This window comes from Onychomys torridus, chromosome X, assembly GCF_903995425.1.
Source record: "Onychomys torridus chromosome X, mOncTor1.1, whole genome shotgun sequence".
Classification (NCBI taxonomy): Eukaryota; Metazoa; Chordata; class Mammalia; order Rodentia; family Cricetidae; genus Onychomys; species Onychomys torridus.
Window position 1 is genome coordinate 67,508,406 of NC_050466.1, and position 27,757 is coordinate 67,536,162.

Sequence of the window (27,757 nt, forward strand, 5' to 3'; positions counted from 1 at the left end):
ATTTCCATCTTTAAGGATGGCAGATACAGGAATATATCATTATCAATATATGAATGGTATTGAGACTAGGATGATACAAAGTAATGCTTAATATGCCCAACTGCATATCATCCTTAATTACAGTCTCCCAAGCATTATTTGTATGATAGTGCTATGCAAAGAGAATTTGTTTTTTTTTTTTACATAAAACTGTTTAAGATATATGCATGGAAATACTTTTATTGTTTTTCAATCAGAAAATGCCATTGCATCTGAAGGCTAATACTAATAGTTTACAAGACAGGAATATAACTCTCTTTCCAACCTTACCAAGCCAAATAACATCTCCTTTTGAAACCCAACTCCATGCCATAATCAATGACTCTGAACATCTCTGAACAAGCCTGAGCCAAGAGATTGATTTCAACAGATGATAGGATTATCTGTAATGTCTGACTAATTCATTACTGTATTAAGGAAAGTTTTCATGCATGCTAAGGGTCGTAATTGCCTACTCTAACTTAACATTAATTAGGAAGGTATCTGATTGGCTAAATGTGGTATTGCAGGCCTTTAATTCCAGCATGCAGGAGGCAGAGTCAGAAGGATCTCTGTGAGTTCAATGCCAGCCTGGTCTACATAGTGAGTTCCAAGACATCCAGGACTATACAGTGAGATCTTGTCTAAAAAGAAAAAAGAAAGGAAGGAAGGAAGGAAGATTTGATCCTAAAAACTAATAGAGGTGCAGTCAGAATTATAGATTATGTATATAATATTCACATCTTCTGTTCAGTGTCATTTATAATACCTGAACTGTTTTAAAATAATCTGATAAAGGTTTAGTCACATGAAGGTATCCTACATAAGATCTTCTTTAGCAACATTAATTGACATGGGAAAATGTTCATAATGAAAAAATGGGGACTCATAGTTGCTATCAATTTTTGAAAAGAAACATATAAACAATGTGCATATATTTCAATACCAAATACCAACACTAGTGCAAGTTTCATTTCATCATTGAGATCTAAGGGACATTTCAATAAAAGATTATTATGTAGAAAATGGACTTGTATTATGTGGTTTGACAGTTTAGATCAGTCAGCAAGCAGGGATAGTTTTATGAGTGGGTGACTTGCTATGTCTTTATCTGAATAGAGAGAAGTTTAGAACAATATTTTAACTTTTTTTTGAAAGACCACAATAGTCAATTTGCTTAGTTAGGATAGTGACCTGTTTGGTCACTTATTTTGAGTTGGACAAGATTCATGTTTTGTCTTGTGTACAGACATGATTATGGAGTTGTCCTCATTTGGTCTTAATCTATTACAATTACACAATGCTCTTATTTGGCATCAGTGTTTTGGAAAATGGTTTATGCTCACAAAGAGAACAGCAAAGCTTAGATGGTAGCACCAGGCCTGGCTCCTAGCAACACCAAGGCCAGCTAACAGCACTAGGCCAGCTCCTGGATGTCAGTGACTGATTCTCTTTTCGATCTCACTCACACAAAAAGACTATAATTATTCCTATCATTTTCTGGCTGTTTTTGAGATTCTAAGTGCTATTTTAAGTGTTTTATAGCCTTTCAAACTATTTAAATCACCACAGGAACTCCATGGAGTACATAGTATTATTATTCCCATTTCCCAGGGAAAAAAAGAACTGAAATAAAAGGGTAAATGTATTCACTTAATAAATGATAGGTAGTAAGTAGTGGGGTAGGATTCAGCACCATAGTTATAAATGTTACAGCCTTAGTTCACTCTAGTGTTTGCATGTACAAGTAATTTTTAACAGAGGTTACTTTTAAAAGGTGGTGGGCATAAAGGGAGACAGGTGTGTTCCCTTCTTTCTTATTTTCTAAATTTTACAGTATTACTATGCATTAATATTTAATCCAGTAAAGAAATCATCTATGAATAGCCTGACAGAAGCTCTGTTCCCAGTGTTACTGTCCCAAATCCAAACCAAAATCTTCGGAAGTGGCCATGCTTCCATAGAAGTCTAAAAGGAGAAAACCACTGTGCAAAACACGTGCACACACACACACTTTTCTCTCTCCTGTCTCTCTCCTTTCCCCTTTGCCTCTTACAACTCTTTTAGCTTGATTTAAGCAATACTAACTGTATTGCATATAACAAAAAGATTGCTGAAGATTCGCTATCAGGAGGTTTTGACTCTGCATCAAAGTGGACAAGGTAGAAGTCCCCTCTCCCAGAGATACACAAGGAAAGAGTTGGAGGAATTGGGAAGGCAATGCCTTGGTCTCAAAAAACTGATCTGTGTGGGAGGGCAACACAGCTGGGCAATGCAGTGTCTCCTGGTTTAAGATTCAGCCCCCGGAACTGCAGAGAGAGCACCGGAGTCTTTAGGCTGCATAAAAGCTGGCATAAAAAAGCAAGGAATTCTAGGGATGAAAACTAAGCAAGGTTGTGAGGGAACTATTTGGAAAGACAAAGATTTCAGAATGGAGAGCTTCACCCAAATGTTAAAGGTTGCCAAGTAGACCTGTGTGTTTATTTCTGTTCTCTTACTTTTGTCCCAGCGCTGGTACCAGGATTTGTGGAACAGAGACAGATGTTAGGCCTCCTGATGGGTGCCCACCCACCACCTGCGACTAGCTTAGTGGAAATGAGCTGGGTTCACAATATTTCCCGCTGCCACCCTCACCCTGCACCCTTCTCTCTTTTTCTTTACCGGACTGAGTACTCAGAGGAGTCACTCTGTCTTTTAGCATCTCAACTGCTCTTATGTATGTGTGTATTGGGGCGCGGGGGGGGGTGTTCCAACGCTGGTGCCCTTGCTGCAACTCGTGCTACCTCAGCGCTTGCAGGAGCACAAGTCAATGAGGCTTTTCCCTCCGCGATCATCGTGAATCAGCAAAGCGCTGCAGAGCAGCAGCATCTCAGGGAGCAGAAATTAAGATGCTGGGGGAAGGGCACAAACGGAATGTAGCAGGGGAATTTCTAGCCGGGCTCCGTACGTCCTTCCTAAGAAGGGCAATATAGAGTGCAAGGGGGATGTGGGCTGGAAGCTGCGGGACTCCCAAGGAGCCTTCGAAAAGAGAGCTGGTTGGCGAAAAGCGTGACTGGCAGAGAGAAACCAGCAAGAGACAGGTGGAAGGACCTAGGAAGCAAGCTCAGGCCGAAATGGACAAGTGTGTCTGTCCCCAGGGTGGACAGATTAGCCTTTGCAGGCGTTGCTGAAGGATCGTAGATGTGGTATAGGGAAAAGAATGGGAAATTAAAAACAACAACAACAACCAGAGTCCCAGTTCCATGACTTCCTATCTCCAACGTGCAAGTTCTCAAGTTCAGTTTGAGAAGTAAAGGGACCATTGGTGTTGGGGAGTCTAGGAGGATGGGAATGTTAGGAAAATGCTTCTTTCAATGGCTTTCTCCCACTCCTGCTGAGCTTGCTGGCTTCTCTCTCTCCCTCTCTCCCTCTCTCTCCCTCTCTCTCCCTCTCTCCTCTTCTCTTCTCTTCTCTTCTCTTCTCTTCTCTTCTCTTCTCTTCTCTTCTCTTCTCTTCTCTCTCTCTCTCTCTCTCTCTCTCTCTCTCTCTCTCTCTCTCTCTCCCTTCCTCCTTCCTTCCCTCCCTCCCTCCCTCAATTTCCCTCCTCCTCTTCCTCCTCCCCCACTATTCCCTCTTCCCTCAGCTTTGATTAATATGCATGCCCATGCTCAGTAGTATATGCCACACTCAAGGGACCGCGCCTCCCGCCACCAACACTTCCCATTCGACCCTTGGCACTTAGAGGTCGAGCAGACCAACCAGAGGTTTGGGGTGGGCAGACCAAGCTGTTCGAGCTCCGAACATTAGGACCCCTCTTTGTGCTCTGGTTCCTACCCCCAATCTGGCGGGACAGGGCACCTCAGTGACCCAGACTCGGTGGATCCCACTCAGTTTTCATGGACAGACCCTGGGGCTTAGAGCGCGCAAAGAAATGCGCTAAATTGTACCTGTGCCTGGCCGTTCCCGCCGCCGCAAGTCTATCCCAGGCCGAAGCCGGCGCCCGCCTTCTCGGGAAAATCTCCCCAGGGGAAGTGTGAGGGGAACCACAGTGGCTGCCAGCTAGCTCACGGCTGGCGCGCACACGCATAAGCCCAACTTTGCCAAGCCTTCAGAGCCCCTCGGGCTCCCCCGCGCCCCCTGTGGCTCGACATACTCAGAGACTAGTATATCTCCTAGTCTGAGATAAGGGTCCCCCTACTCTCACATCGTCGCGTGTGGAGGAGGAGCAGATGGAGTTAGGGAGAGAAGGGGGTTAAGTACTGACTCCTGACCAGCCTTCCCTAAACAATCTGCACCCTCAGGGGCACCCACACCAGCTCCTCTGCACCAGATCCCCCAGACCTGCCAATGACGACAGAGAGAGGAGGAGGAGAAGGAGAAAAAAGAGGCAGGATGAAGATAGGGGAGCCTGGCCACACACTCCACGGACTGAGCGAGTGTCATCATCAGCACTTTTTTTTATTGGGGAACGGGGTGTGGAGGGTGGTGGTGGGGCGTGCAGCAGAACTGTCCAGTTCAATCCACTCTGGAACGACCCAATTTGGTACTAGGGAGAAAGATTGTCCTCGGACACATTTGGGGTGGACGGGCTCCAGACGCACACCGGTCCCCTGTGGTGCCCCTGGAGCTGCAGTGTTGGGGAGATCTTAAATGGCTCTTATTTGGGAGGAGGCGTGATTTCCACGCTGGAGCGTCTCGGTTCCCTACCCCCTCTCGGCAACAGCCAGTGCGCGCCACCACCTGAGCCTGGCAAGAGCTGGGGCGCACGCAGTCCTCAGCCTGCTTCTTTCCTCGTCTGGAGAGACTTGGCTCAAAGCGGGTCTGCCCGACGCCCCCATTCTACCCCCTAACGGGAGAACTCTTACTTTTTTTTGTTTGAAAAATTCGGGCCATCTCTTTATTTATCTCTGAGTCTCCCGGGAGGCGGCCAGGGGGTGGGGTGCGCTTGGCCCGCCGAGCCGGGGGAGGGGGAGCGCGCTGAGAGGAGGGGACTGGGTGTAGCCTGGAATTCTCCGTCCTCGTGTTCCAGGCTGGCGCACAGAGTCTCCCGGCGCTAGCGCCGCCACCGCCGCCGCCGCCGCCGCTCCCCGCGCCATCCCGTCGTTGGCTTCGGGGATCGGGTGAGTGGGGTCATGACGCGCCGCGGGGGCCGCTCCCAGCCCCGCCCGCGCTGAGCAGGGACGCAGCAGTGTTGCGTGTCGCCCCCCGGGCCGGGAGGCGGCGAAGGGTGGGGAGGGCGCCCCGGGTAGGGCGGGGTGGGGGCGGCGCGGAGACCGCCAAGCTGGGGGGCTCTCCGGGCAGGCGCGGCTGCGGGCAGGAGGGCGTGTCTCCAGCCGGAGGGGACCCTCCCGAGGCGCGGCGCGGGACTCCCCGATGGTGGTGCCGCCGCTCCAGGAGAGCTCAGGGTCTTGCCTCCGCCGCCGCCGTCGCCGCCGCCGCCGCGGGCGCCACCACCACCACCGCCGCCGCCGCCGCCGTCGTCGCCCGAGCCCGCGCCGAGCGTGCGCCTCGCCCTCCTCCCGCGCCCGCTCTGCTCTAGGATGCTGCGGCAGGTTCTGCACAGGGGCTTGAGGACGTGTTTCTCCCGGCTTGGCCACTTCATTGCCAGTCACCCGGTCTTCTTCGCTTCGGCGCCGGTGCTCATCTCCATCCTGCTCGGCGCCAGCTTCAGCCGCTACCAGGTCGAAGAGAGCGTGGAGCACCTGCTGGCGCCCCAGCACAGCCTAGCCAAGATCGAGCGCAACCTAGTCAACAGCCTCTTCCCGGTCAACCGCTCCAAGCACCGGCTCTACTCGGACCTGCAGACCCCTGGGCGCTACGGCCGGGTCATCGTCACCTCCTTCCAGAAAGCCAACATGCTGGACCAGCATCACACGGACCTGATCTTAAAGGTGAGAGCGGGGCGGGTGCGGGCAGTTCCTGGCGGCGCGGCTGCGGCGACCGGGCAGGCTCTGCGCGGGGTCCCGGCTGAGAAAGCCGCCTCTCCTATCCCAGGCAGTGGCTGCCATAGGGGCTCCCCTGCACTGCGCGCCCCCTGGGCAGCAGCCCGGAGTCTCTCCGGCTCCAAGGTAGGGAGTGTCCGGGTCCGGGTCCCGGCCGGGCCCTGCCCTTACTGCCTCTGCTGTCACCCCGCAGCTGCTGCAACAGTTGGGGCGGCGGCGGCCACCGTGCTTTAGTCAGTGCGCTTGTTTTGGTCGCAGTGGGCTTGGGGGCAGGGAGGATTTGGGATAACTGGGCCAAGAAGAAGCGGAACAAGAGAATACATTCAAGAAAGTCCCGCTGCTTGAGAACAAAATACTATGCAGGAGGGGGGAGGTGAGGTTCAGAGACACCGTTCCTCTATCCCCATTTTCACCTCCCTTGCTCTAGCCCCCCCCCCCCCCCCCCCGCCACCTAAAGTGTTTTGGGAAAGGTTGGTGTGGGTTGTATATAAGGGACAGAGGAATGTGAGTTGGCATGCTAAGGAAAATAATACCCACCCTCAACCAACCAAAAGTGCAGTCTCTGGTGAGGACCAGGGCAGCCACCAGCCCGCTCCTCCTGGAGCAAGGTAGCCATTTATGTATTTGAGAGTGGGAAATGGTGCTGACAATTCAGTTATTTCATCTTTCATAGTACTTTCAATCCACTTAAATACAACTTCTTTGGGAAAAGAGAGAACATGTTGATATACTTTTATTTGGGTTTATTTGAACGCGTGGGTGAGGGCAGATCCAGAGGCCAGAAATCAGGAGCCAGGATGTGGCCCTGAGAACATCACAGGAACACAGAACAGAAACTGGTTGTGCCATCAGCCCGGAGGTGGGAATTTGATGCGAAAAGAGTGAGGTTAATGGTGATAACTTTCAAGAAGTTCCTAAAGAAAGCTGAGGAGTGAAGACTAGAAATGGAAAAGTGGAGAGACCATGAGAGCAAAAAAAAGAAAGAAAAAATAAAATAAAAGTGAGAACGTTTCATCTGAATCTAGGTGGAGACTCTGAGGTTTGTTTACTTCAGCTTCTGCTCTCAGGAGGGCAGACAGGAACCAGTCCCAGCTGAGATGCCAGAGAGATGATGGAAAGTGCTGGTTTCCTGTGGGGTCTCTGGGAATAGTAGAAGGTTAGATTCCTTCTTCTGCCAAAGGGAGTCTGCTAGCGAGCCTGGGGAACTCTTTACTCTGTCTCTTCCTCTCCAGGTAACCATGTTTCCCTAGAGACAAGCTCATTTTCCTCTATAATTTCCCTCTCTGTTTGTTGACATGCTATTCACCAGCAATTAGTAAAGAGGGGAATCTGGCTGGGGACTGACTGGAATTAGAACATTCTCACATCCAGTGGCCTGTGGTATTTCTAAAGACACACAAATCATTGCACATATTCAGTTATTGCAGAACCTTATTAACATTAGTCCTGAGATGTTTGGTTTTTTTTTCTGAGGTTGTTTTTCAACATCAAAATGGGCTTTCTTTCTTTTTTCTTCAATACTTCAGAGCATATATTGTGATACAGAAAAATACAGTTAGAAATGTTTTCTCAAGAATGTGTGTAGTAAAACTACCACAAGCTGAAGGAAACAAGAATGTAGCAAGTGTGGCCAGTCGGAAATACTTCCTTTTTTAGATAGATGATCTACTAAGTTGTGTTTCTCCTTGGATTCCCCACACCGAGATGTTTCCATTGGCTTTTTTCTCCCTCTCTAACAAACCACTATGCCACTGTGACAGTCACCAGTTACATTCACTGTCAAGGTTAATGAGACATTATCAACAGGCATATCAGATATTTTGCAATCATATTCTTTCTGTTTGCTGTTGACTGGTTCAAAAAAAAAAGCATATTATAAGAAGGCTGGGACTGGAGAGAAACAGGCTGGATTTGCCTACATATCAAAGAACAGTCTTGAAGTCAGTGGACTGTTTATAAAAAATGGGATGATTTTTTTCATAGTTTAGGTATATGGGTAAAAACAAAGCAAAGCCAAATAGTGGTCAGAAACTCATTTCCAGATAACGGCTCTCTAGTCAAATCAATTGGTATAGCTTATAACAATGCATACTTATGAAACATAGGGAATTGCCTTTGATTTTTAAATTGGATATCCATTTTATTCTTTATATACCCTACTCAACCCCTATTTTTGGTTGGTATGGAGCAGGGGGTAGGAAAATGGTTCTTCAGTAGTCATGGCAATGTAAAGTGTGGGAGTGAGCACTCCCCACACCGTTTTTTTCTACTTAGAGACATGATGACTTGTCCTTTCCAAAAGGTATTGGGAGTGAAGGTGTTACTGTCACTGTCACTGCTAGTGTAATCCCCATACTTTGTTGTCAGCATCAAGAAGAGTACCACAGACTTTTAACATTATGCACTGCACCTAACAGCCTCTGTGCATTTCACAGCATCTCATTTGAAGTTAAATGAGTAGGCAGAGCTGGAGCAGGGCTTGAGTTGTCTCGGTATTTCCAGACTGCAGGTACTTCAAGAATAATGTTTTTCTCTACATAATACCCTTCAATGAAGGATATTGTTCTTTGTGTATTAGGACACCTAATTGCTGAACAAAAAAAAAAAAAAAGAAAAGAAAAGAAAAAAAGAAAAGGAGAAAAATAGACTGAAGGTAGTTGTGACAAAAAAAGGTTGACTTTTAAAAAATATAATTAGGAGAATAACAGGGAAAAGTATGTTTGAAAATCTCATTAATCCTGGTTCAAAGGTGCTTTCTCAAATTTGTGCGAATGATGTGATTATGTTACTCTACTGTGTAGTAAAGAATTCGACCCCACACTGCGTAGGAGGTGACTCTCCCTAGCAGCCTCTGAAGGCTGCAAGGCAAGTTTATGAGTTTAGGCAGAAGTGGATAGAGTCCAGTGATGTTAAGGAGGCCTCAGCTGTTCATTTTTGAACCCTTTGAAATAAACACTGATCTTCAAAAGTCTTTATTTTACTACACAATTACATTTAGCTCCTTATCCTTTTAACAGAAAAACAACACAATGATGATCATCTCAGCCAGTTTCAAAGCAGGGCTTCACGGACTTTTTGAATAAATATTTTCATGATTATATAAGAAGAAATTTAAGGACATCCCATTGTTAATTAATCCAGGCTATAGCTGAGGAAATACTGGATTTATCCTGGAATCATCCATGTAGAGAGAAGAATTAGTATAGTTGAGTCCTCAGCAAGTTCTTCTCATCTTTACCCCACCTACAAGTTATAAGCATATCCTATGTTTAGAGACATCGAGGTAGTGCCTCTACCACATCTTACAGGAAGTTAACTGACTTATCCATGAAACAAATACAAAGACAGAACTAGAACACCAATTTGAACCTATATCCTAGTGTTCTTTTCATGATACTGCCTTCCAGTCCACTGTCTTTCATATGATAAACTACTTTAATGATTTTAAGTCAACATTTTTAAATTAGCCAAATGAAATACACTCTAATTGGATAATTTTCTATTACATACACACACACACACACACACACACACACACACACACAAACATGAAAGATAAACATGACTATTTTCCTGATAAAGTGTTAGTTCTCTGGCAGAGTCCAGACACATTCTATCCTAGGTCACCTACAGCCCCTGGCACATAGTTGTTATTCAATAAATAGTTGGTGAATAGACACTTTCTCACTTATTAAAGCATTTATGCAATAGGTAAAGAAAAATCCATAGAGGCTACCTTGAAATGTAACTTCAAAATGGCATTTCAATTTTTATAACTTTATAGGCAGTTCCCAAGCAAACATCAAGTTTCCATCCTTAATAACCTCTGCAGTCATATCAAAACATACTTTGGCTTTCAAATTAATTAGGAGGATTTCCTTTGTATTATATATATATATATATATATCCTCAAAGAAACCCCACAGGATATTTAATTCCATACCAGAGAAAGGACATATTCTCTCACTAAGGATGTGGTTTTTCATTTACTAGGGAATCTCATTTGGATCAAATATTGAGTTTCCATTTTATTTAAGCTGTTTATGTTTAAGTACATTTGATAGATGAATTGAATTTAACTTAGAGGTATTTGATTCAGGCATTCTGAGAAGGACAACACAACTGCTAGCTTATGGTAATAAAGAAAAACCCAGTATCTAGATGAAGATTCCAGCTTATGGAAATTGCCAGAAGAAATTATAATCTATTTTTTAGCTAAATAGTTTTTACACTTAAAATGTTTTCAACAGAACAAAATATACGTCAAGGACTGTTTAGGTCTGTTATGCTTAAACTATTTACAATCTGATTATTTATATATAAAGTTCCTACATAGTATTATAAAAGTCCAGTATTGGGGTCATTTCATTATATCAGTACTATTAAAATAACTCATAAAGCAGTATTTTTCAACTGGAGATGACTGGGACCAGGGGACAGCAAAATCTAGCTGTATCATTATTTGTTGTTGTTGTTGTTACTGTCATAATGATGGTGAAGACATTGTGCTATTGATATTTAGTCGATAGAGGCCAGAGACACTTTACAGCATTCTATAATGCCCCATGTACCAGCCCTCCAAACAAAGTATTATCTGGCTGCAAATGACAGTCATGTCAAGTTAGAAAAATCCTCTTCTTTATGTGTTTGCATTTATTGAGACTTTTTCAGATATACTGATTAATGGGGAAAAATATCAAAGAGAAATTCATACCCTAAAGTCTTACTGAAGATTGGGGACCAATGTTCTGCTGTGTGAGCTGGTGCTCTTGCATAATTGGGCAGACACCATATTTTCCAGTGTAATCTTCCTAAGATGTGGTTAGTCTGCCCTCTCCCATAACTTTTCCCTTACAGTATAATCATACCTGCTGAAGAGGAACCAAGGGACTGAATGTAGTCTAACTTCTTAAATGGCAAGCTGCTGACTTGATACCAGCCTTTGAGACTTGGCAGATAGTAAAGTGCCCATTATCAGTGTGCCTGAAGCTTCAATCTATAGCACTTGCCTGCTTAGAACAGGATTTTTCTGACTGTGTGTAGGACCCCACTGTGAGTGTTAATCTGTCAAGAAAACAAGAAGGCAGCACTTTGCTGCCCATTCCAGCTGTTCTGCAAAAACTACAGAAGCAGAGCTTCATCCAAGGAACATACAATCAAAGAACCTTGAGTTTGGAAAGAACTGTAAAGGTCATCTCAACAGACTCTGATTCAGGGATCTGCTCTTAGGAGCTCTGAGTGTCTTCTTTGGTGACAGGTACTATGACACCCTGGGTAGTACAGTTCCTTTTATGAGTTATCCAGGTGGCAGACATTCTAAGAAAAATAATTGAGCCCAAGCCTGAAAGAGCAGCATTTTTGCATTTGTCCATTAAGTAAATTGCCTTGTACATGTTATTTTTGTACTAGAGAAAGTCATGAGACTGAAGATACTTGATTCTCATTTCATGAGAGGTAGACTCAAATAACCTGAGTTCAGTTTCATTCTGTGTTGTCTGACTTTTAAGTAAACTGCATTTGAATAGTTAGTGTCTCAATTACCCACCTTACTTTTCTCATTTCAATTTGAAAAACATTACAAGAGAAGGTGATTCCTTCTTGTAATTCTAATACTTGGGAGGTGGAAGCTGGAGGTTAAGGCATTCAAGGTCATTTTCAGCCTCAGGTGAGTTAGTTGGAGGTCAGTCAAGTATACATAAGACCCTGTCTCAAGAAACCAACAAAGATTTTAAGAACAATCATTTGCTCTCCTCATGCAGGTAAGCATTTTGAATCAACTTCAGTTATTATGTGAACCTAAATTGACATTTCAGTATAAATCCCAAAGAGAAAACCTAATTTTTTATTGACTCTAAGATCTAGAATAGATTCCACAAGGAAGGATGAATAGTTTTTCAGTAACTTCCCAAACTGAACCTTTAAGAATCCACAAGCAGACTACAAACTTCAAAGAACTATTCAGCATTTAACTGGCGAGCCCTTATGATAAATATGAAGGGAATCAAATGAAACAATTTATTTTCTTCTTGAGGTTGCAGCATCCCTTGGAACAGAAGCTAGGGAAATCTGAGCTGATAAACTTTGACTTGGTGGGATGAGCCATCTGGTACCTGATTTGGGGGCTCAGTATGAGCCCTGACTGAGAAGTGAGATAGGCTTAAAGTAGACCTTTGATGTCACCTGCTTGGTAATATATCACAGCCAGCAGGCCTGTCTGCAGCACTGCCTGTGTCTCTGCCACATACCCAGAAGGCCACAGAACTACGGAGGTATCCTGCCAGACTGATTTAATGACCAGCAGGGGAGGTGAGTAATCTCTAACCTTTAAAAAACAAAATGAAACAAAACAAAATGAAAATCAACACTAGTTGTTATTTCATGTGAGATGCCCTGAAAAATATATCATAAATGTTGTGCCTTTGAGTTCACAATTCATATTTTGAACAAAAGGGGGCAATGAGGGACTAGAGAAGCTAATTTGTATATTAGTGTTCTCTTAGAAATCCTCTAGAAAAGGTTGTTTTGGGTATTTTTAAAAATTCAACTGTTCATCCAGGATTATTGGCCCATGCTTTAAATCCTAACACTCAGAGGCAGTAGCAGGTGCATCTCTGTGAGTTCAAGGACAGTCTAGTCTACATAGTGAGTTCCAGGATATCCAGGGCTGTCTAGAGACCCTATCTCTAAACAAAAATCTAATTATTCAGACTTTAGATTTAAACCCTGGGCTCTAAGAACAGTCAAGCTTAGAATTCATTTTAGTTTGAAGCTATTTATCTTGGGATAGAGGAGTAGGAACAAAATATAAGGAGCAGTAGGAAGCCATCCAGGAGGATATTATCAAACAAGTGTCCACTGTGGGCACCCAGATCAAATTCTCACTAGACAACTCAGGGAGACACTGGGAAGTAAGTGTATGAGAAGCTGCCTATTTATCCTCCAGTTCCAGCTGATGTGCCTGCATATAGGAATAATAAATGATAGGCATTTCTAGATGCAGAATTTGTCCCCACTTCTAGATATTTTAAATCCTCAATAAAGTACCACAATTGATTGTACTAATTGAATTTGACATGTGGAGACAAGTGTAAGCTGAGAGTACATGGCTGGAACCATAAGACCATCTGTCCTAAGGTCTTATATCTAGCTAGAGTTATGCATTTAAGCACTTAGGGTCCAGTTCCTAGATGATACCCATCCTTTAACTCAAGTAGATGAGGCTCATCTTCATGAAGCTTAAAGTCTTGAGACAACATATCTGTTTATTCTTCAGCTTTCCAAGAACCACCAGATTCTGAATAGATGATTCCAAGCAGGGCTTAGATACAACCAGATAATGTAGTTTTAGTTGCTGAATCTCCACATTTAAAAATGGCTCATGTCCAGCCACTCCTTATGAACTCAAAAGTCTGTAGGCCTCCATCTCATATCCAGCATCTTAATATATCTATTATTGTTCTTTCTAGAATTGCCATTCTCCCTTTAAGATCTGATTCTCACACCTTCTACTTCTAAGACATTCTCAGATTCATGGGTCTTTCTTGTCCTTAAATCTGCTTGACTTGCACTGGCATCCACATTTCATTATGCTAAGTAGAGAATATTACATAATTTTCTGTATTTTCATGATACTTTCTCTAGGATGCTGATAAATATCTCTTAGATCCTAGCAAAATGTGTCATGTGAATCAAGTCCTTAATAATTAAATTATTGGCAATTGTTGATTCAGAGGATGGAAAATGTGCTCTTCTTTCTTCTTGATTTATTTAGATCAAAGAGATTATTTTTCATATGATTTCTTTAGGTGTCTCTTCAGTTTTCATCTTTGACAAAATTTAATGATAAGCATCTGCTCCATTTCGAGATTGGTGAGGAGAAATCCTTAGAAAATCAAACACCTTACCAACCTCCCTGGTTTGTGCTCAGTTTGGGAAGATATAAACTTCAGCAATAAACAGTTTATTCCCATGGAGGAGGTAGAACACTCTGCAGTTCTCTTCAAGTATCCTGGAAGTTAACTCTTCACTGTAGACACGCCTAGTTTTTGCTTGGAGTAAGACTCAAAATATTGGCCACTCCCATACTCAAATTCAAACATGAAATGCTTTTTTTTTTTTTTTCAAAATCTGGGACAAGTGATTTTCCTTGTTATGGCATTGCTGTTACAGAGATCTGCTTTTTTTTGTTTGTTTGTTTTGTTTTGTTTTGTTTTTCGAGACAGGGTTTCTCTGTGTAGCTTTGCACCTTTCCTGGAACTCACTTTGGAGACTAGGCTGGCCTCAAACTCACAGAGATCCTCCTGCCTCTGCCTCCTGAGTGCTGGGATTAAAAGCATGCGCCACCAACACCCGGTGAGATCTGCTTTTCTATGTTATTTCTTCATACTCTCTTAAGAGTGAGTGAATCAGAACAACAGAAAATATTGGTCACAGAGATGAACTTGAAAGAAATGATACCATTACAAAAATCAACATGTGCCGGGTGGTGGTGGTACAGGCCTTTTATCCCAGCACTCGGGAAGCAGAGACAGGCAGATCTCTGTGAGTTCGAGGCCAGCCTGGGCTCACAAGTGAGATCCAGGAAAGGCACAAAGCTACACAGAGAAACACTGTTTCGAAAAACAAACAAACAAACAAAAGAAAATAAACAAATAAAAAATCAACATGTATCCTGTGAATTGAATGCAATCTGTAAGACTTTCAATTTCCCGTCTTTGGAAATAAATACTTTTTTGCCTATTCCATAATGCTCTCTTGCCATCCCTACTGCCAAAGCTTGGCCAATTCTCTCTGAATGTCTCAAGGAAAAAAACATTCTCTGTTCAACAGCTATCAACTTAAGTGTTTAGACATTTAATCCCTTAACTTTGCAAGGTTTTAGTTGTTGGCTTTTGGTTTTGCTCTTATGATTTTATTACATATGGGTAAGTGATAGACTGAGTAAAATTTACTTGATTGCACTTGGACTTTTTAACCAGCATACACATATAACCTAGGACTGTTGTTAAACTATAGGTTTAAACTATAGATTCTAATTCAGTGGTTTCTAGAGTAGGACTTGCCAATCTGAATTTTTTGTTTGTTTGTTTGTTTTCTTTCTTCTGGGGGATTTTATTTTTTAGACAAGGTCTCTCACTTTAGCCCAGGTTATTTCAGACCCTAGCCAATGATTCTACCTCAGCCTCACAAATGTTGTGATTACAGGTCTGAGCCATCATGTCCAGTTTAGTCTACATCTCCATCAAGCTCTCAGGCAATGTTGATGCTATTGGTCGGCAGACCACGTTTTGAGGAACAAGGCTTAGATTTTGCTGTTGCAAATAGAATGATTTTGAATCAAGAAAGCCAAGTTTAAGCTCTCATTCTTCTAATCTCTCTCTCTCTCTCTCTCTCTCTCTCTCTCTCTCTCTCTCTCTCTCTGTGTGTGTGTGTGTGTATGTGTGTGTGTGTGTGTGTGTGTGTGTGTGTGTGTGAGAGAGAGAGAGAGAGAGAGAGAGAGAGAGAGAGAGAGAGAGAGATACTGAGATACTGACTGACTTTGGACAAGCCACTGAACTTCTTTCATTTGCTCTGGGTGCAATGGCATCTTTTTCACCCATTTAAGGCAAGGCTACAATGAGATAAATATGTGAAAGCATTGTGTAACCATATTGCTCTGTAGGTTGTATGATTATATTACTATTTGCTTTTCAAATGACTGTTATTTCCTCATATGTGCCAGCTCTTTGAACATGATTCTTGCCTGTTGAGTAAATACACATTGCATAGTTTTTCTTTGATCTGACAGGCAATAATTGGTGCTAGATCTACACCCTCAATACTCAGATTGCCAATGTGTTGGTCTTTAATGACTCCACCTGAGTCATTAAAGATGATTAGATTCATCCTGTTGTTGAGCAAGCAGCAACTCTGCACAAGTTCTTAATCAGGCAGAACTGTAGACAGGGCGGGATACTTAGAATTCCAATTCATCCAGGTAGTTTCTCAGGGCTCAAAACTCATCTTCATGCTTGATAGGAGCATTGCACACAAGGAAGTTCCTACCCAGGGATATACCATTGGCATAACAATCTCGGGGAGGCAGTGGGCTTTGTTTCCAAGCCTCTCTTCCAATCTTAGCAGTCTGACAAGAAAAGGGATTCTCCAGTAATTTAGGTGAGAGAGTTCCTAACTCTTCTCTCTTGCTTAATTTACATGATTCCAGTGTTTCCCTTGGAAATCTTGCTCACATAAGTAGGTCTGCAAGCACTTCAAAACAAAGAGTGTTGTCAGAATTGCCCTAGATCAGGAGAACCAGGCAAATGATAATTGAAAATTCTTTTGAAACTGAACTGTTGGAAAATTTTGCTGACTGGAGATTTTTATCAATCAGGTCAGTGTATTTCACCACCCACTCCTTTTCAAGATTTATTTTTATAGGTTATAAAAGAAATCATAATTAGCTTCAAAACAAATCCACCAGTGAAGATACATCTGCTTACCTGGTTTCCTCTGCCTTATGCTCTCAAACAAAACCATTGTCATTGTTAAGTGAGGGTTAATGGTGCTTCTCTAGTTTTAAAGTGCTTCTGAAGTCCTTGGGAATCTGTAGTTGCATAAACTCCCAGGGATGCTGATGCTGATCTGCTGACTACATGGTGGGCCCGAGGCACCTTGCTGTGTCTTTGTGTGTGCTTTTTAACTGCTTCTATATGCTAAAGTAGTAACTCTCCAATTTGAGCCTAGAAGACTTGTCCAAATGTAGACTGGGTTCCACCATGAATTTCTGAGTCAGTATGACTGAAGTAGAACCTAAGACTGTGTTTCTACCAATTCTCCAAAGTGGTGCTGTGTCTCTTAGTCCAGGGACCATATTTTGAGAACTCTGATATAATGCATCCCAGCAGTTAGCTGCCATAATTAATTCCAAAATGGTATTCTTGCCTTGTAGGAACTGGGCAATAAATACAAGCAGGGTGCAAGTGTTACTGTTCATTGGTGAATTCTGAATGATATTATAATAACTATAGTACAAAGAGTTCTATCTGAATCTAAATAGTTGAGGTTTACAACATAAACCAAGACATTTCCTCAGCTGCTTGTCTCCAGTTGGTATAAGTTGACTCAAGGGGATGAGCAGTACAAAGAAACTACTGAGACAGAGCAAAAAATTACACACACACACACACAGAGAGAGAGAGAGAGAGAGAGAGAGAGAGAGAGAGAGAGAGAGACAGACAGACAGACAGAGGGAGAGGGAGACAGAGACATACAGAGACAGAGAGACAGACACATAGAGAGACAGAGAATGTTTTTACTACCAGCATCACATTTACAGTTACCAAAGCTTTCTTTCTCCAGAGACTTTCTATGCTGGGTTATAAGACATTTGCCTTTATAGAAAGTTCCATCAAAGCAAATCAGACCAGAGCAGGCACAGATAATAATAACTACATGCTATGTTTCTGAGACAGGACCCCAGCTATGTAGTTGTCCTGAAGAAATATTACTCCTAGCACTTGTTAAAGAATATTAAAGTAGATAGAAACAAATGTAATTATGTCATTTGCAGGAAAGTAGATAGAACTGGAAATAATCATTTTGGGTGAAATAAGATAGACTGGGAAAGATAATATTGCATGTTTTCACTCAGAATCTAAATTTTATATATGAACTACATGAAACTAGACTGGGAAAAATCATTTTGTGTAAAGAAAGGAGACCATGAGAAGATGGTAGTAACATAAGTGTTATGCAGGGTATGACCAAAATGCATATGTATATCAGATACATGTATGAAAATATCATAATGAAACTGCTCACTTTGTATGCAAACCCAGAGACATTTGTTAGTTTAAATAAATGATAAGACAGACCTCACTCAGTCAGAACCATTGAAATAGGTATAGGATTAGTATAGTATTCTGTGGCAGGAGAAAGAGATCAGGATTGATTATTAATACAAGGAAAAATGGTACTTTATAGTTAAGGAATAGGGTGGGGAATGGTGGATGGAAACTTATTAAGAAACATCAAGGATAAAGAGATTATGGCTACATCAACCTGACATGATTCTTGAGGGAGGCAGGCCAGAGTGATTAGATATTATATGGAGGCATCCAGGAAATGAAGAATTTGGTCAGGTGACTAGTGTAATACAAAGGAAAAAAGGGGTTCAGGTTAGGCAGGACTCCTGCTTAAATTATTTGACTCACAGACAGGCAAGGAAGTCTAAAAGCCATGATATAGTTGGGAAGAAATCTCAGGAGCTTAGCTAGAGTTTGGTAAAAGAGAGGGTTTTTGTCAGTTTCCAGAAGTAAGTTGTCCACATGGAGAACCCTGACAATGAATGTTTGGTCTTAACCACTGTTGAAGTTTAGTGCTATTAGAAACAGATGGAGTTTTGTAAGCTCCAATTTGGGCTGGGTAGAATACGCAGTGCTTCAAAACTCTACAGGTCTGTGTTTTAAGGCAGTGAACTATTGAAGGGTCCTTGACCAAGTTGCTTAAACTCTCTAGGAGTCTCCATTTTGTTCCCTGTAAAATTGGATCATTAAGACACACATTTACTCTTGGCCTCAGCAAAGGCCTCCTCTCTGGAGCAAAATTGAGAGAGTATTTCTGAAACTTTATCCTAGATTCTCCTCTACTACAGTCCCTTCAAAGCCTTCCCTTAGCCTACTCAACAGAGTGATGAAAATCAACATGAGGCAGGGACTCATAAAGTAGTCTATACCACTGGAGAAACACTTATGGTCACAGGCACAAGTCCACTAAAAGACTGTGATTTCCTTGCAAGATTATAAAGCATTCCCCCTTCTCATTTTTTACCAGTATATAACAATGTTACAATATAATAGCAATATATTGTAGTTAAAATAACAACAAGACACAAACTGTCTTGGTACATGTATGTGAGAAAGACAAAAGTCAAAAAAAGACAAAAACAAAAACAATCAAGAAATTTGAAACTTTGGGAGCCCAAACAATAGTGAACATTAAAATGACCCCTGGCAACTAGGTTAATATAAATTCTCACCATGAAGGCCTATTATCTCAGATACTATTAATTGATAATGTCCAGCAGTGAAAAATGTTTTACTCTGAGGAGCTAGAGGAAACATCAGAATTGAACTAGTATAAAACATGTCAGAATTTTCATACAAAAGTTAAAATAACTATAATTAATATGTTAAGGACTTTAGTAGGAAAAGACAACTCAAGAACAGATGGGCAATATGATCAGAGATGGGAATTCTCTAGATAAATAAAAAAATGCTATTTGGGGACTCTCTGGATGAATAAAAAAGAAATGCTAGAAATAAAAGAAACACTGGTTCAGAATTGAAGAATGACATGAAATCATCAATAGAAATAACAGACAAAGAATCAGTGAACTTGAATTAGCTCAGTAGAAACACCACAAATTGAAACATAAAGAGCTAAAAAATGAAAATGATAAAAAGTCCTTACAGAATATCCAACTGCAGAACAATATCAAAAAGTTATAACATACACGAATTTGGAATACTAGTAGAGAAAGTAGAATGAAACATAATAAAGTAGTCATGGCCACCCCACTCCCCAAATTAATGTCATACACTAAACCACTGGTCCATGAAGCTCAGAGAATGCGAAGAAGAATACATATTCATCAAATCACACTTAATGCAAAACATATTCAAACTATAGAAAGACAAAGACAAAGAAGAACAACAATAACGGCATTAGTTATCAGAATAAACTAAAATATTGAAGGGAAAAATAAAAGCCCACCTACTTAAAATTCTGTGTCCAGTAAAATCATACTTCAAGATAAAAGAGATATTGAGACTTTCTCAGAGTGAATTCATTGCCTGAAGACCTGTCTTGCAAGAAGTTAAAAGTTGTTCACATTGAAGGAAAATCAGAAACTCAAATTTACATATAGAAAAGAGTTAAGGAATAAATGAAATTATTAAAAATATTTCAGTTTTATTATGGATCTTTAAAACCTCTTCATTTAAAGCAATAACAATGTTTTGAATGATTATAATAGAGAAGTGAAATGAATGGCAACTGTGTCACAGATAGATGAAGGAGGAAATGGGAGTACCCTGTTTTAACTGCAGTACATGGGAATCAGTGTAGTTTTATTTAAAGGTGAACTTAGGTTAGGTGCAAATGTCCATTGAAGTGTTAGAGTAACTAAAGAAATATTGTTGATTAAGAGAGAAGATAAAAAGTTCAGTTAAAGACCAAAGAAGGTAGGGAAAAATAAAATGTAAAGGAACAATTGAAATTGCTGTAGATATTAATACAACCATATCAATAATCAGCATAAATGTGATATATATATATATATATATATATATATATGTATATGTATATATAATCAGTCAAGCAGAGGACAGTGACTACTAGTGAATTATGAAAAAAGGAACCAACTCTATATAGTCTATAGTAAACCCGTGTTAAACATAACATATTATAAACATAAATATATCAAGTACATATATGAATTTCAGACAAAAGTAACTTCAGAATTAGAAAAATTATCAAAATTAAGGAGGGGCATTGCATAGTGTTCAAGGGATCAGTTCTAAAGAAAATGCAAAGACACCTAACAACACGGCATGAAAATACGTAAGGGAAGAAATGAAAGAACTGAAAAGAGAAGCAGATAAATTAATTATTATACTTAGAAACCACAACTTCATTCTGTCAGTGATAGATAAAATATGCAGGTAGAAAATATGGATATAAATGACCTGGGCAAAGTAAGGGGCAGTATGCCTACAGCTCTGGAAAGTATAAGGATCAGACTTTTATAATGACAGCTTTTATATAGGATTACATGTTAAACTGGATAATTAAGATTTTGACATAAGGAGACCCACTCTTCTACCCAGGAAACCATCATAAATCTATAAACCAAGAGGCTTAAGCTAAGGGAGCTGTAGAAGGAAGAAATAAGATTAAGCCAGCATTTGTTAAAATATGCTCTAGGAAAGTTTCCTTTGGTATGGTAATAAAACTAAGTTCTGCAACCTAGTAACTTAGAAAAACAACAAGTGGGGTTCCCATAATGAATACACACAGCTGTTTTAAAGACTATAGAAAGTTCTTCTGTTAAAAAACATAAAGCAAAACAACAACAATAAAATAATCCAACCATAACAACAAAAACCATTTAAATCTATTCAGCTGAGCATTTCTAAAACTTGTTTAATATGGACACTTTCTGTTTTTTTCGTTATTGTTGTTTTTGTTTTTGTTTTGTGACCCTATCAACATCTCTGGGAATTAATGAATTTCAGAATAGACACTAAATCTACTAGGCCCATAATTAGGCAGATAGAATCAATGAGGCTTGCAGATCACTGGACCTTGGAGCACACCAAGAGAAAAGGATGATTTGAGTTGGCAACTATCCTGCTTGGGTGAATAGAAGGAGAGAAAGAGGGCCGTGCTACTAACCAAAACACAACAGTTGTTACAACCAGTTTAGAGGGAATGATGCAGGTGTTGAGTATGTTCCAGTTAAAACATTGTGATAGCCTATATCTACAAATCTTCAGGAGATTGATGGAAATTTAGAACTAGATTGGAAGACAGGTGCTGATGTGAACTGGAGGTAGGTTAGCCTAAAGGTGAGAAGTCAAACTGTGGAAATCAAATGTATTGTCATGAAGAATTTAGTGGGCAATAACAAGATCAGAGGTTACAGAGTCACTGTTTTCAGTAAAACCAAATTTGTAAATCAACAAATGTAGATTTACTTAGAGGGAAACAAAAGGCTTGGTAGGCAGATAGGAGGAGAAAGTGTTGAGTTAGAGAATTCATTACAGAAGTGAAGGAGAGTTTCAGTGACATCTCAGAGAAGTCTGCAGAATGTATTTGTTGGCCAGGGACATAGTAAGAAGTATGGTTGTGAATAAACCATGCCCAGACTTTTACAGAATCTACTGAAACTCCATGGAAATTTCTATATGCTGAACCATTTCAGATGTTTTAAGTCCTTTTTTGACTTTGCATTAATAATATTCAACTATGGATATCTGCTAAGAGTAAACCTGAAGTTGAAGATGAAGACTGAACGTTAGCTATGAATTTGTGTTCTTAGAAATCATTCTTGAGTTTTAAATCATTACAGAGAGTAAACCCTGGAGTGGTGTTATAAGGAATGGGAAGGGCAGGGGCAAAGGTAGCAAGCAAGCATCAATTACTTTTTGGGTAAACATGGTCTCACTTGCTATGTAGTCCAGACTGGCCTCAAACTCACAATCAGCCTCCCCAGTGCTGGAATTTAAACATGTGCTCCCATGTCCAACATGAGTTGCTTTTCCAACTGTTACTTGGGGACAAGAAATATAAGGAGTTATTTATAGATGGAAACTGTGGCTGAAGTTAGAAAGCATATCGGATCAATAAGGCCTTTTTCATACATGGGAAAGACAGCCTATTTCAAAGTGCATGAGAAGGAATTTGTAGAGTTTGAGAATGTAGAAGAGAGAATAAACTACACTAAGAAAGACAAAAAAAAAAGAGAAATGTAAACCAATGAAAGAAATTGTCCTTATAGAGAGGGAAGGTCATGACTTCTATTTTCACAAATGGGAATGATGGGTGCAAATGTAGCTATCATTATGGATTTGGTATCAGCATGTTGAAAAAACTCAAACCATCAGATTACTGGAATGAGAGCTGAAGTGAATCTTGTCAAGTGCCAAAGAAAGAACATTCTAGTATTTGTGGGTTTGGCAACCCAATGACAATGGAGTGAGAAGAGACTAAATAGTAAATATAAGCAATCTCTTTCATAGAGTTTGAGCACAAAAACAATAGTACAATGTCTCCTTCTTATTTGGTCTCAAAGTGGGCTTTTTCATATAGAACAGAAATTGAAGTGGCCAAGAGGCAAGTTAAGAGCGTTCACACAGGATATGCTTAGGTTTCAGAAGAATATGATTTACAGATAGAGAGGGTTTATTCAAGGTTTTTTTTATTTTTTGTAGTTGAATAGCTCATCAGAAGAGACTACAATAACTGAGAATAATTTAAATAGAAGATGGAATGGTGACTTTATAATTCTATCATATGTCTAACTAGCTGTTAACTGTGGATGAATGTTAGAATCATCAGAGTAATTCAAATATATTACATAAGACCTCACACTCACTTATTTTTATCTCAGTAGCATAAAACTAGGGTGACCTACTCCAAATGTGATCCACAGACTGGCAGCATCTCCATCTTGGGAAACCTTGTTTGTAATGAAAATTCTCAGGCCTAACTACTAAATCAGAGTAGGCATTTTAACATGCCCCCAGTATGCATTGATTTGTGAATATACTAAAGCCTAAAGTGCTGGACTGAAGCATAGTCTAGAGTGGGGCCCACACATGCCCACTTTTTTGAAGCTCATCTCCAAGATTCTAATGTACCAGAGTTGAGGTCATCCCTACTATGGAGAAAAGATCATTTTAAAATTCCCTTAAATTCTTGTGTTAAAGGTTCGTATTAATCCATATATATACCAAAAAAAATTATATGTAAAAACTGGAAACAGCCAAATGATGCCTGGAGTTAATACCATCATACCAGAGAGAGCATCATGGTTTTGATACTGTACTATAGTTATTCATATAAGATATTATCTTTACAGGAATCTGGGTGGGGTATATGTGGGAACTCTGAACTCTTGCTTGTGATTTCTTGTTAGTCTTTCATTGTACGAAAGGAAAAAAGAAACCATTTTAAGTGAGGACAGATCATGTCTAGCATGAGACAAACTGTTGTCTATCCCTTCATTGGAAGGGAGCCATGGGAGGAATTCCACTTCATAGGTTTTCCAAGCACCCACCCAAAGGAGGATGCAGCAGCAAAGTTAAGACCAATAAAACTTAGAAATAATGCCCTTGCACTTTTTTTTTAATCAAAAGAGTTAAAACATTTTTTGAGTAGTTAGGCAAGAGCTCTATCACTGAACTATATCTCCAGTTTCGTCTTTATTTATTTATTTATTTATTTTTGAGAGATGGCCTCATTAAGTTGTCCCAAGCTGGCCTTGAAACTGCTCTGTAGCCCTTGAATTTCTGATCCTCCCACCTTAGCTACTCTAGTAGTTCTTATTGCAATTCTGCACCGTCAGTCCCAGAAAAAAAAAAAGTATGTAAAACTGAGCTAGACTGGGGAGATCGCTCAGTAGGGAACAGCACTTGCTGAGCAAGCATGAGTGTTCCTGAGTTTGAATTCCCCAAAACCCTTGTACAAAGCTGAGTATGGCCACATACATACCTATCAGCCAAACTGTGAGGGGAAGCAACAGAAGGATCACTGGAGCTTTCTGACTGCCAGTCAACTTTAGATTCAGTAAGAAACCCTGTCTCAAAGGGATAAGGGTGAGTGAGAATGATAAAGCACAATACCTGAATCCTCCTCTAGCCTCACATGTGCACCCACATGCATGCACACAAATACAAACATGATGCTACACACACACACACACACACACACACACACACACAAAACCCCTAACTTAAAATATATACAGTCAAAGTCCTTTCAACCTAAGCTATCTTCTTCTCATTTATCTAACATATATAAAGAGAGAGGAGAGGCATAGTGGATGGCCAGTGGCCTCTGCAGAGTGATCTGTCAAAGGTACCAGTCTCCACCAAGTGCATTGAGTTACTTGCTTCCCACTGAGAGTCTCCCTTTCTAAAGTTATTTGCAAAACATGTGAAATGTTTCCATTTCAGAATGGTCTGCTCTTCAGCATTTCAGTTTTCCTATCTTCTTCCTTAAAAAGAAAAGTTGCAAAGCCTGCTACTATTTACTATAACAATACAGAAGCATTCTGTAATATGCAATAAACACATTACAGAGTTTAGCAATTGTTGGAAGTGGTTAACTTGACACGGAAAACAATTTATAAGAAGACTGTGCTGTGTTCTCAGTTCTTCTATTACATGATGTCTCGGCATTAACAAGAGAAACACCTAAGCTCATCCACTTCTTAAATGAAGTGAAAGCTTATTTGAGGTCTGTAGGCTGCTTTATATTGATTCTGAGAAAATTACTTCTACCTGTAAAGAAAAAAATGACAATGTTTAAACATCTTTACTCTTCATTCCTGTGTGCTATTATTACTAGAAATGCATATATTAATATTTTCCTATATAGTCTCTTGAGCACTGGGCTAGCAAAGGAGTTCTATACTTGATTGTTTATTTCTTTTTAAACTGCCACAACATCTTGTACAAACATATGAGAACATGAACTCAATTTAATTTATGCTCTGGTTCTTATTCGCTTATTGCTTGCATTTCTACTTGTTTGGCCTTTTTTTCTCCTTAGCCTTTGAGAACTAGGCAGTACTTTTTACTTAATCACTTCTCAGTATTTAAGTAGATTTCAGGAGAGGCTGCTTCATGGATGCTGGAGATTACAAGGAGACCATATAAGAGTGTGCCTACTTGCCTGGAATGTTGTCTTAAGTGTCATATACCTTTGCTTGCACACAGTATGCTGGGAGCATGAATATAATAAAGACTGAAACTCAGCTCTTTCTTAGACAACTAAGAGAATATGGCCATTAAATTATGGCAAGTGATGAAATAGATGTGTCTACACGCAGGGAATCAAGGATTTAATCTGCATTTGCAATGCAGCCTTCCTGGAGAAGATGCTATCTAAGCTGAGGCTTCTCACAAACCCCAACTAGAAAGACAAGGATAGGACTATAACTTGTCTACTCACTATGCCACCCTTCTAGAAACAGTCCCAAATTCTTGATTCAATGCTGATTCATGGAAGTATCTCCCCCTAAATAAAAGATACAGGACTCTAAAAAATGTCAGATAGACACTTTCTGGACCATATCAAATAAGTTCCTGGACAATACCATTTTGCTAAACTTTGCCACAAAATAACATTTTTTCTTACAAATAATATAACCCTCACACCATGAGAAAAACAGTTGCTCTGTGACAATAATATCACTAGACAGCCGAGAATATGAGATTTCTGGGCATTCAATTAGGCCATCATCTTGCCTCATGAATAGCACTGCTGGGCAAAGGTACCAGATCCCATTTTCTGATTGAGATCAGGGAAGGTTTCTCAGTACACAAAAGTATAAGTGGGCACCTCTAATGGATCTGATGGGCGCTTTATATTGTCTAATTCAGGAACCAGCAACACTACATGATAATAAGCTTGTTTTGACAATAAGGAAGCTGAAGGCCCAGAAGGATCATTTGCTCGAAGTCATCAAGAAGTTTTTTAGTTGTCTATGAACATAAGTCTGTGTGAATCCTATATCAGATTATTGTTTCTAGAATGTCATGCTGCCTCTGACGCTCTCCTTTCTCTTGGTGTATCTCACAATACTCACTAGTCTTGAACTTCGATTTTTCTCCTACAAATCAATAAGGAAAAGACACAACAACCCAGTAATCCAAAGGGCAAAAGACTTGAATAGGCACTTTGGACAAGAAAATAGCCACATAGATAACGAGCACATAGAAAGGTGCTGAGTTAGCTTCAGTCACCATGGTGATGCAAATTAAAGCCAAAAGTGAGATAGCAGTGAACACCCACCAGAATGATAAAAGTTATAAATAATATCAAATATTGATGAGAATGTGGGGCAACCTCAACTCTAATGTATTGCTCATAGGCCTGTAAAAGGATCTAATCACTTTAGAAAACTTAACCTAAATATATGCTTGCTCTGTGATCTTAATATTTCACCCCAAAGTCAGCATATCCAGTGGTATACAGGCACTGAGTCCTGAACTCTCATTGGCCACATCTTTTCCTACTTTGCATTCCCTGAATTACTTGAAATTGGCAATTGTGGAGATGTTTACAAATATCAGACAGAGCTATTTTTATTAGAGAATTACCAACACATCACTATATACCTGAAAGCTATAATTACATATGTCCTCCAAAGCCTTTGTCCATGGAATTTTTATTTATAAAAACACCAAAATGGAATTCACCTAAAAGGTTCACCAATATAGAACAGGACAATAAAATGCAGTATCTTCTCAATACAGATTATTAACACATTGAATACAAACAAAAAACTAATTAAAAGCATAAGACAGATGGATTGTGAAGGTTATTTCATGAGTAACAAATGCACTACACATGCATGTACATACTACACAATTCTGTTTATAGGAAGCTCAAGACAAAACAAATATTAATAGATGTTAGAACATTTTTTCTCTAGGATTGGTGGCAGTATTAACTGGGAAAGGACATAAGGGGTCCTTTTGGTGCTGTATATAGTCTCTCTTGATCTGAATGATACTGTTATGGGTACATGAACAGATACTACAAAAACTGTACATTCAAGATATGTATACTTTACCACGAACAAGTTATACGTCAGTAATGAAGAGTGTATGCACATACACATACCCTCTAGTCAGTGACCCTGTCAGTAAAGTGGAAGAGTACAAAGCATTTGACAATGGTGAATACCAATAAGAATAAAGGCTGCTCAAATCTTGGCAGACAAACCCACTCAGTTTTACTGAAGTCCAACACACTGCCACCATGGAGACTTTTGACACCTGTACTGGCAGCACAACTGATGCATGGAGAATTTGTCTCCACCAGTACATACTCCCCAGGCACATCATTGCCTGGGAAAGGATCCAGTGAACACATCAGCTGTCTCTCCCACACACCTACTGCCATAACAGCATAAATGCAGCCATGTAAAGATAGGGACTCTTATCCAACTTGGGCAACATGCCAGGATTTGCTGTCAATAGAGAACACTGAAGTCTGAGACCTTACCTGCTGTGGATGTTCTGGGATGATGCAAAGAAGCA

At 40.5% G+C, this 27,757-nt stretch overlaps 1 protein-coding gene across 1 annotated transcript in view; it reads left to right on the forward strand.

Moving 5' to 3' along the window:
- Nucleotides 1-5,474: 5,474 nt before the first annotated feature.
- The window catches only part of Ptchd1 (patched domain containing 1), a 53,785-nt gene continuing 31,502 nt past the window's right edge, over nucleotides 5,475-27,757 (forward strand). Inside the window, exon 1 of the mRNA XM_036174879.1 lies at nucleotides 5,475-5,888. Within this exon, the coding sequence (XP_036030772.1) occupies nucleotides 5,538-5,888 (351 nt within the window). The 5' untranslated portion in view covers nucleotides 5,475-5,537. The remainder of the gene's footprint in view (nucleotides 5,889-27,757) is intronic.